The sequence below is a fragment of the Impatiens glandulifera genome, chromosome 9, assembly GCF_907164915.1.
Source record: "Impatiens glandulifera chromosome 9, dImpGla2.1, whole genome shotgun sequence".
Taxonomy (NCBI): domain Eukaryota; kingdom Viridiplantae; phylum Streptophyta; class Magnoliopsida; order Ericales; family Balsaminaceae; genus Impatiens; species Impatiens glandulifera.
This window is the reverse complement of record NC_061870.1, coordinates 1,559,351-1,569,786: the sequence shown is the minus strand read 5'-3', so window position 1 is coordinate 1,569,786 and position 10,436 is coordinate 1,559,351. Positions and strand designations below refer to the sequence as shown.

The following is a 10,436-nucleotide window of genomic DNA, read 5'->3' as shown; positions in this document are numbered from 1 at the left end:
GATCTTCTTTTATCTCTTCGAGACACGTCTATTTCGTCATCATACGTCATCTCTGCAGATTGAAGTGGCCGGTTTTGTCTCTTACATAGTATAGTCCGGCTGGAAAGTGAACTTTGTCTTTGCTGGCCGGTCACTTGAGATAGTAAAAACCGGTTCCTCTGATCTTGACTTGATCACTTGGAACTGATTTTCTTTGAAGTATTGCAGCAACCGCTTTATGAGGCTCCAGCCGGTTTACACGATTTGATCTGCTCCTGCACATAGAAGTTAACAATTGTTTAGTTTTTCTAGCCGGTTCCAAAAATTAACTTTACTTAATTTTTCTTATCAATTTCTCCCCTTTTGATTATTTAGAATAAATATTCAAAACTTGTAATGTATGGCCGGTTTGAAAATTAACTTACTTAATTTTTCTTATCAATTTCTCCCTTTTTGATTATTTAGAATAAATATTCAAAACTAGTAATGTATGGCTGGTTTGAAACGTTTTGTTTTAGCAATATCTCCCTTTTTGAGTATTTTCTGTTTTTAAGAAAATTTTCAAAAACATGTGTTTGAGTTTTCCAAAAGATATGTAAATACTGATTAATTCAAAACATGATAAAATAACTGAGTTCTGAAACCAAGTAAAACATAAATTGTTCTTAAGGAAATAGAAGTAGACTAAGGCTTGGATGGTCCCCCCTTTTTAAGTTCTTTTTCCAGTCTCCTTAGTTCTTCCTCTTCCCTTTCCTTCCATTCCCTGGCTCTTCTTGCAGCGTCAATTTGCAGTCCGACCCACACACTTGAGATGCCGGGAGTTCTTTTGCCGAATCTAAAACCGGTACAGACTAGTTTTGGTGGTCGAGACGTTTGAGCAACAATCGGTCTGGAGCTTGGAGTTGCGGTTGAACTTTCCATTTCCCTCTTCTTACGCCGGTTAAGTTCTTCGATGTCCTCTTCTTCTTCTTCATCAAGAGTTTGCACGTTCAGCCCGACTGGTTCGGTCACTCGTTGACTGTTTTGTTCTGCCCGCTTCAACACCTTTGCAACCGCTTTCCTCTTGCCCTTGTTTCTTGTCTTCATGGCGTGTGAGGGTTGAGCCGGTATGGGTTCATGGATAGTTGCATGTTCTTCCTCATTGCACTTCTGGGCGAGCTCATGATCTTTCTCCTCAAGTTCTTTCCTTGACCGTTCCCTTTCCCTTTCTTCATCTTGTAGTTTCTTTGCGGTTTCGGCGTCAGAATTGATATGTTCTTGAGTTTTACTTACATGGAGTTTGGACAACTCCCCAATTTGAACAGTCATGGCCTGCAGCATATCGACTAAGGGAGCGGTTGCGGTTTGAATGGACTCTGTGATCAAAGATTTGACGGAGGTTTGCACAGCTTCATCTATCATGGATCTGATCGAGGTTTGAACGGTGTTGGTCATTTCGGATTGAACGGTTCCCCGTATAGTATTCGACAGGTTGGTTTCAGCTTTTGCAATCTTCTCGTCGGTTGCGGTGCTGTAGTTCCCAAGACACGACTCAAGTGTTTCGATCACCGCCAGCTTTACTTGCTCAAGTTCCGGAGCCTTATCATTTTGAGGCGGATCTTGTCCCCAGTGTTCTACTGTCCTGGATGTCTCCCCGCCGACAAAGAAATGTTTTCTTTGATATAAGTCGGCATTGATTAATTGGTGTCTGCAGTTGCTTCTCCATTGTGCATCGAGCCAGTCAAGATTTTTAAGGATCTTTTCCCGTACTGGATGAAACCGTTCAGTCATTCTTACTTCAATCGGAGTTAATGCTGCTCCTTGTGCTTCCTTCAATGCGTCTTCTACTGCTTGTAACCGAGCGTATTCGAGAATCACCTCGGTTTTGCTGAATGCGGGTTGGACAAGGTTGGTGTTTGCCATCTTTAGGGCCGTTTCTTCCAATTTTACAAGTTTCTCCCATTCTTTGTTACCGCTCATCCCTGGGATCATATCTGACAGCTTTGTCTCACAACGAAGCTGCACCCATAGAAGGTATGGTGATATCAGATCACTAGCATCTCTGTTCATGTCCCAAACGAGTCTATCGAACATATCCTCCTCTTCTTCTGCGGAGAAAGTGACCTTGCCTTCGGTTGTGATCTCGGGTTGGGAGCCGGTTTGCAGAACACCTTTTCCCTTGTTAACCTGAACTAGCCCTTCAGGTGGGATTGTTGAAGCAGCTGGCCCATCTTGGGCCGATTGGGTCGTTGTATCTTTTGGGGCAGACTTGTTTCCTGCGGAACCGGATGGTTCCTATTCTTCAGTATTACCCTCCTGAGCCGGAGGGGTGTTGTTCGCGGTTTTGGTCGTTTCTTCGACCGATTGAATTTCACTTTGATCAGGTATCTCACCCTGATCAGCTGACTTAAGACGACTTGACACATCGTCTTCGGTTTCCCTAGCAATATTTTGGACTACGTCCACAATGATTTCCGAGGTATTTAAGCCTACGTCGGCTATTACCTCGTCGATCTTCTTGCTTGGTGATTTGGAGTTTTCAGAGTTAATATTTACATCTGCTTCCTCCTTTGATGCTGACTCGGTTTTGTGGCTCCCCGAGGGTTCGGTTTGCCTTGGTGATTGAGAGTCAACAGAGATGGGGCGAACGGTGTTGATGAGAATGGGCTGAAAGACGTCCCCGGTTCTCTTCGGTGATTTGTCCGAGGAAAGGGTTTTCTCAGAGTCAGCCGGTTTGCTGGAGATCTTCTTTGCGGAAGACTTCTTTCTTCCATTCTTTTCTTGTGAGGCTTCGGCTTCAACCGCCTTCTTCTTCGGTTTTTCTTTCTTGGAGTACTCTTCAGCCGGAGCGGAAGAACTGGTCCCTTTTGAGGACTTCGTTCTGGAAGACTTCGGCTTAACCGCTTTGTCGGTCTTCTCACTCATTGACTCGGAGTTGAGAATGTTGTTTGGTGGGAGCGGTTCACCTTCACCAAGTTCCAACTTAAGGAACTTGAGAATTTTGACGATCTACATTGCGAAGGCCTGAAACCGGCCATCCTTCTGAATCACCATTTCACAGAATTCTTCGAAGATTACGGCTCCCCAGTCTATCTTGTCACCGCGGACAATAGCCATCATCATCTGTTAGGATTGGGGACGCCCTTGGAGGACCGGGGTGTTTCCGGTTTCAGGAAGGGTGGCCGCTTACAACACACACAACACTTTGGTGATAGTCCGGTTAGAGACTATAACCGTTCTCAGCACTGCACAAACTGTCACAGACTCTTGAACCGGGTTCAAGGGCGGAAATGTCTGTTTCAGGTTGAAGCAACGTATGCGACTTTAGATGATGTTTTAGAAGGAGTCGGTTTAATGGATATGAGTGACCGGTTTATGGAGTACGATTAGTTTGAGGTTAGATAATGAAAGCAACGAAAGAACACGAGACAAGGATTTTTATGGATGTTCGGAGCAAACTCTCCTACGTCACCCCTTCTTCTCAGGTTATGAGAAGGATCTCCACTAACTTTTGTAGTTACAATAACACCTCCGGTCGAGCCCAACTTCGCTACTCGCCGGTTACACCAAACTCACTCTTTGATGTAATACAATAACTCAACACAAACACACACAGAAAGCTTCCGGTTTTAGACACACCGATTTTGGAATATATCAGTTTATCTCTCTAGAACTTAATGCTTTTATGATTAGATTTTCGTAATGCTTGATTTCAACAACTGCCTTAAATAAAGACGTTTCGTCTCCCTTTTATAGCTGAGAAGAGCTAACGGTCGTTTTTCTTCTCTCTCCTTGGGATTGGTTGCTCGTTATCACGCTTGGTGCAGAAAGGTTGCTTGCACGCTTCACTTTCCTCACCACCTGGCAGTCATGCAGGCAACTCTGAGCAGAAGATGACATAGCCGGTTTTCAGATTTGGACACGTGTTGGACATGCACCTCAGGTTGTCAACTTCGGATCAATAAAGCATCATTTCTTTCCTCGCATGCTTCCGATCGGATCCGATCTTCTTTTATTCTTTCAAGACACGTTTCTTTCATCATAGTACGTCACTCTTGAAGTTTGAATTTTCCGGTTTTGTGTCTTGTGTAGTATGATCCGGCTGGTGTGAAAAGCTTTTGTCTCTGCTGACCGGTTGCTTGAGAGAGAGAAAACCGGTTCCTCTGATCTTTATCTTGATCACTTGGAGCTGGTTTCTTTGAAGTATAGCAGCAACCGGTTTTGATGCCCCCAACCGGTTCATACGGTTTTGATCTGTATCTGCACATGAAAGTTAACAACTGTTTAGTCCGTCTGGCCGGTTCCAAAAATTCCGTCTGGCCGGTTCCAAAAATTAACTTACTTAATTTTTCTATCAATTTCTCTCTTTTTGATTATTTAGAATAAATATTCAAAACTTGTAATGAGTGGCCGGTTTTGAAAATTAACTTACTTAATTTTTCTATCAATTTCTCCCTTTTTGATTATTTAGAATAAATATTCAAAACTTGTAATGAGTGGCCGGTTTTGAAAAGCTTGTTTAGCGTTTTAATTGTTTTCTGTTGGAAGAAAATGTTTTAAAAGCATGTGTTTGATTTTTCAAAAATGTATGTTGAAACTACCAGAAAAATAAAATAACAAAGTTCCGAGTCATAATTAAACATAAATTGTTTTGACAGAAATAAAGAGAGATTAAGGCTTGGATGGTCCCCCCTTGTGAAGCTCTTTTTCAAGTTCTTTCTCACGCTGCCTTCTTTCTTCCTCTTCTCTTGCCTTCCACTCCCTGTCGCGTCTTGCAGCGTCAATCAGCATTCCGGTCCATACACTTGAGTGGCTTGGAGTCTTTTTGCTGAACCCAAAATTGGCACAGACCGGTTTTAGTGGAGGACGCAGTGGAGCAATAGTTGGTCTGAAGCTTGGAGTTGCGGTTGAGCCTTCAGTTGCCCTTCTCTTCCGCTGGCTAAGTTCCTCAGCATCTTCTTCTTCTTCTTCATCAAGCGGTTGCACATTTAACGCGATTGGTACAACAGCTCTTTGTTCGGCCCGCTTAATTACGTTTACAACCGCGCTTCGTTTCTTCTTATTCCTTGTGTTCATTGAATGGGACGGTTGAACCGGTGGGAGTTTCTGGATGTTGGCCTGTTCCTCCTCGTTGCACTTCTGGGCAAACTCATAGTCTTTGTCTTCAATCTCCTTCTGCAACCGTATCCTTTCCATTTCTTCCTCTTGCAGCCTTTTAGCGGTTTTAGCATCCGATTCGATTTGCGTTTGAGTTTTGCTGACTTGAACTTTGGACATCTCCCCAATTTGAATGGCCATTGCCTGCAGCATGTCTAATAATGGAGCGGTTGCGGTTTGGATGGACTCGGCGATCAAGGTTTTGACTGAGGTCTGCATAGCCGTATCTATCATGGACCTGATAGAGTTTGACAAATTAACTTCAGCCGTTGCAATCCTCTCATCGGTTGCGGTTTTATATCCTCCAAGGCATGAATCAACTGTATCAACCACCGCTTGCTTAATTTGATCGATTTCCGAAGCTTTAGCGGTTTGAGAAGTGTTTTGTTCCTGGTTTTCCGTCGTTCCGGATGTCTCACCAACCGCATAGTATGGCTTACTTTGATATAGGTCAGCATTGTTGAGTTGGCTTCGACAACCTTGCCTCCACTGCATGTCAAAAAGATCGAGATTTTGTATGATCTTTTCTCGCACCGCAATGAACCGTTCGGCCATTCTCATTTTAATCGGATTTAGCGTCGCTCCTTTAGTTTCTTGAAAGGCATTCTCCACTACTTGTAACCGAGCATTTTCAAGAAGTACTGCGGTTTTACTGAACGCTGGTTGGATGAGATCGATGTGAGCTAATTGGAGGGCCCTCTCTTCCAGCCTGACGAGCCTGTCCCAATGTTTGTTGCCACCTAGACCTGGAACCATGTCGGATAACTTTGTCTCACACCTGAGCTTCACCCACATGAAGTATGGAGCTAATGCGTCACTTGCACCCTTGTTCATGTCCTTGAGAAGTTCATCGAATACTTTATCTTCTTGCTCTGCGGTAAAAGTAACCTCGTCCCCGGTTATGACTTCTGGTTGAGGACCGGTTTGCGGTGTATCTTTACCTGATACCGTTGAATCTTCGATAAGAACCCCTTTGCCTTTGTTGACCTGAACAGAACCTTCAGGTATTGTGGCTGAGTCAGATGGCCCATCTTGAGCCGATTGGTTTTCTGGAGCTGTCTTGCCTCCTGCAGAACCGGATGGTTTCTGTTCTTCAAGATTACCCTCTAGAACCGGAGGTGTAATGTCTGCTGTTTTGGCCGTTTCTTCGACCAGTTGTGCTTCACTCTGATCAAGTATCTCAACCTGATCAACTGGCTTGCGACGACTTGACACGTCGTCCTCTTCGGTTTCCTTTGCGATATCTTGGATAGCATCCTCAATTGCTTCAGAGGTGTTTAAACCCACGTTGGCTATTACCTCGTCAATTTGTTTGCTAGGTGACTTGGAGGTTTCAGAGTGAACGCTTACCTCTGCTTCCTCCTTGGAGACTGACTTGTTTTCTTGGCTCCCCGAGGATTCGGTTTGCCTTGGAGAATTAGACGGAAAGGGGGTAGGAACGACGGTGTTGATGGGAATGGGTTGAAAGACGTCTGCGGTTCTTTCTGGTGGATTATCCGAGGAAAGAGTTTTCTCGGAGTCCGCCGGTATGTTGGAACTCTTTCTTGCAGCCACCTTCTTCCTCCTCTTGGGTTCTTGTGGGGGTTCGGTTTCAACCGCTTTTCTTGCCGGTTTCTTCTGCTTGATTTCTTCTTCAGCGGAGCCGAGGAACTGGTCCCTTTGGACGACTTTGTTCTTGAGGATTTGGGTTTGATCGCCTTCTCCGGTTTCTCGATCATTGACTCTGAGTCGAGGATATTGGTGATTGGAAGCGGTTTACCTTCACCCAATTCCACATTAAGGAACTCAAGGATTTTGACGATCTGCATTGCAAAGGCCTGAACCCGGCCATCCTTCTTGATCACCATCTGGCAAAATTCTTCGAAAATAGCGTATCCCCAGTCCACATTGTCACTGCGGACAATGGCCAACAACATTCTGAGTTTAAGTTTAGTCAGATTGTCAAAGTTGCCTCCTCTTCCCTGGATTGAGCGGGCGATGACAGTCAGCAACCATCTGTATTCCGGTTTTAGCTTATTCCTCCGGCTAGAGTGGATCACCAGGTCCTGATCTGAGAAAGAAACCACTAACCGGGAAGCGTTTGATTCTGCAGCGGTTAGGTCAATCTTTAGGTCCAGACCGGTGTTGGGCAGACCGAGAGCTTCAGCAAATAACTCTTCGGTGATTAGAATAGCCTTCCCGTTGACTGTGGCGGAGACCTTCCTCTTCGCGAGCGTCGCCGTCGCCAGGAACTCCGTCACCGCCGCCGGATAAATGGTGAACGGACCCGATAGAAATTTCTCCAACCCAAAATCTCTCAGAAGTTGAAGAACAGTCTTGTTTTTGTCGTCGGCATGTTCATCAATATCCGCGAAATCCACTTGCAACATCCATTGGAAAGGAGCTTTGCTTAGATCCATGATAATTTTGAGAAGAGAGGATAAAGAACGATGAAGATTCGAGAGAAGAAAGCTTTGAAGATCTAAAGATTTGTAGAGAGAGAAAGCACAAGTGTCAAATGAGATGATATGATCTTATATAGATGGCGGTTCGGAACGGTTGGAAGACGAACCGTCATTTGATGTTTTTGGCGCCAACTTTCCCTCCAAAAGTTACTGCAGTAACTTTCGGCGGTAAATGCGGAAAACCCATGGGTGGTAAATTTTGGGAGGTAAAACCGTGGGCGGTTAAGTTTTTCAAACTTTTCACTTTTGCTCGAGGTTCCGGTTTTACTTGAAGACTTGTTAACATGAATTGTTTAAGTTAACTTTAAGTTTTTTTGTGTATAAGCTTGTGAAACCGGAAGGATAGATATGAATGAAAACCGGAGACTTTGAGGATTTAAATATTTCATAAATAAAGGAAATGGTGAACATTGATCGGTTTTGGTCGTACAACAAAATGACCAAAAACCGGAAAAAGAAAAAAACATTTAGTCTTCTGTGAACCATCCCCCTTCCATCCTCCTTTCGTACCACTTTTCCATGGTGTTTTCAGGTGATCGTTCCTCAATTCTTGTTATCCACCGGTGGATCATAAGTATGGTGATAGTGTTGGATGGTCCAACCGGAACACCGGTTCCAAGGTTGCGACGTTTAGACATCAGGAACCGGGTGATTTGAGGAGCGAAGCTGGTCCTTCCCCTTGCAGCGGTCATGAGCCGCTTCAGTTTGTTGAAGAGGTAGGTTGCCCAGTTGATCGACGAGTTTCGAATGATGGCTATCATGATGTCAAATGCCTCCCGGTTGTAGTTCTGATTAGGCATTTGGCCCATGATAGACCTGTGAACCAAGTCATGCTGGACTTGGTAGTGAGGAGCGAGGGTTTCTTTCTTTCCAAAGTCCTTGATCGGAGCGTAGGAAGAAGAGAAGATCTGGAAGAAGTCTTCCTTAGCCGGTAGGAGAAACCCTAGGAGAAGACCATGGCGTTGGGATGTCCGAAAAGCCTTCGGTTGGAAGGTGAAAGAAGTTAGCGAATTCCTCTTCGGTGAACTGAAGGAATTGACCGTCGACGATGGTGCGGATGCTACCATCATCTAGGATATGACCGTTGTTGAAGAATTCACACACCTCCTCCACGAGGATAGTGTCTGAACCTTTAAGAAAGCCTTGGAGTCCTGAATCTATGATATGCTGAAAAATACATTCATAGTATGCACTATCTTTGATGTCTTCAAAGTCGACGATAAGGGTATTTCTGAGTTCAGCAGACATGATGATGAGTAGTGTGGGATGTTTAGAAAGATTTTCTGAACTTTCAAGTTTTAGAGAGAAGGAATGCAGGAGGTGTGTTTTGAAAATGGAGGAATGAGTCCCATTTTATAGCTTGAAATGGTTGAGAGCATTTAATGAGAGTATTTGAAAAAATCTAGCCGTTTATGTCTAGTCATTAATGTCTTTGTGATTTTCCAAGAGAATAAAGGCATGTCTTGTCTAATCAAGTCAGGCATGCTTATTGAGAATGAATATTTGTGTTTCCAAGAGTGGTCTGATTTTATTTTGATACGGCACATTGAATATTTTGGACATTTATGACTTTAGATTTTGGATAAAAGAGGAAGGGAAATGTGATTCATAATTGAGGTGCAAAACTGGTAGTACAGCAAAATTACCGGTTTTGGAAAGAAAATAAAATTGGATAGAGGAAAAGATAGACTAGACGTTGGATGACTCAGCCGCTTGATTTCTTCTAGCTTTGACTGCTTCCCACCGGTCGATCATCTCTTGTACTCTTTCCTTGGTGAGCACATGCCTTGGATGGAGGGTTACGAAAGGTCCGGAGTAGATGTCCAGACTTGCACAGAAACCGCTTAGCTGAGGAGCGTAGCCGGTTTTGTTGGAGAGGAGCATCTTCTTCAGGTTGCTGAAGATGATCTAGGACCAGTTAACCGGTGTCCCAACCGTTACAGCGATCATCATCTCGAAGAGCCTTTGAGTGTAATAGTAATTTTTCTCTCTGCCCAAAACGGACTTTCCCAGAATCTCACAGAGAAGCTGGTACTTATGAGAAAGTTGACTTTTAGCACCCCAGGGTTTAACCGGGATGTCAGATCCTGAGAACCGGCGACACATCTCTTCCATGGTCACCGGGGAGTATGTTAAGTCGGTTACCCCTTCATTGGGCAAACCGCAGTATACAGCGAAATCCGTCTCGCTGAATAAGAACTTCTGACCGTAGACTTGTGCAACGATGATATCTCGATGCACTTCTTTTCCGGTTTGAAAGAATTCTTCGACTACTAGGTAGTCAAGAATGAATCTGTTTTCGAGGAAGCTTCTTAGTCCGCTTCTTTCTACGGCTAAGAACATTTCTTTGACTTCATGATCTTCATATTGGTAGATTGAGTTAAAATCTTCCAATAGAATCTTCTTTGCTAAGGAGTTGGTGTTCATGTTCTTGAGAGAGAGTTTATCTCAAGAGTGATACTTGTGAATAGTGATCTTGTGAAGTTTTGTGAGAGTTTTAAGGGTGGTTTATATAGCCATGGGTTCAGCTAGATTAATGAGTTTTAAGCATGCTTGATGATGTCATCAGTCATTTAATAGACTTTAACTTGTTGAAGTAACTAAAGTTTATTTCCAAGATGAAATCTAATTATTACCAAGATAATAATGATGACAAATATCTATTGACAAGATGTGAGTCTTCCTCTCTTGATGATGGACACATGTCGTCATCTCGATTGTGGTAGACTTATTTTTATTTATTACAGGCTTCATTTTTCAAAATATGCATAAAAACTCAGTCAGTCATCCCAGGTTAGCCGGAGAGGTTCATTCTATCAGACCAGAATGCATTTGTACTAAGCGGTTTTCCATGACTGGTTTTAGTAGGATATTTTG

The 10,436-nt window shown here is 43.6% G+C and overlaps 1 protein-coding gene across 1 annotated transcript; it reads right to left on the bottom strand.

Moving 5' to 3' along the window:
* Nucleotides 1–663: 663 nt before the first annotated feature.
* Nucleotides 664–5,256, bottom strand: LOC124914373. The gene is made up of 3 exons (XM_047454910.1): nt 4,683–5,256; nt 2,464–2,924; nt 664–2,253 (listed from the first exon to the last, which is right to left on the bottom strand). The coding sequence occupies exons 1-3, from the start codon at nt 5,254–5,256 to the stop codon at nt 664–666; spliced, it is 2,625 nt and encodes an 874-aa protein (XP_047310866.1).
* Between the last annotated feature and the right edge of the window lie 5,180 nt (nt 5,257–10,436).

What these genes read in the sequence shown, in the direction of transcription:
- LOC124914373 (XM_047454910.1), bottom strand. Translation starts at nt 5,256, where the DNA reads ATGGCCATTCAAATTGGGGAGATGTCCAAAGTTCAAGTCAGCAAAACT. An exon ending in AGAGGAAGAAAGAAGGCAGC is followed by an intron (nt 2,925 to 4,682) that starts GTGAGAAAGAAC and finishes AACTTGGTGAAG; the next exon opens with GTGAACCGCTCCCACCAAAC. An exon ending in CAAGCAAGAAGATCGACGAG is followed by an intron (nt 2,254 to 2,463) that starts GTAATAGCCGAC and finishes ACTGAAGAATAG; the next exon opens with GAACCATCCGGTTCCGCAGG.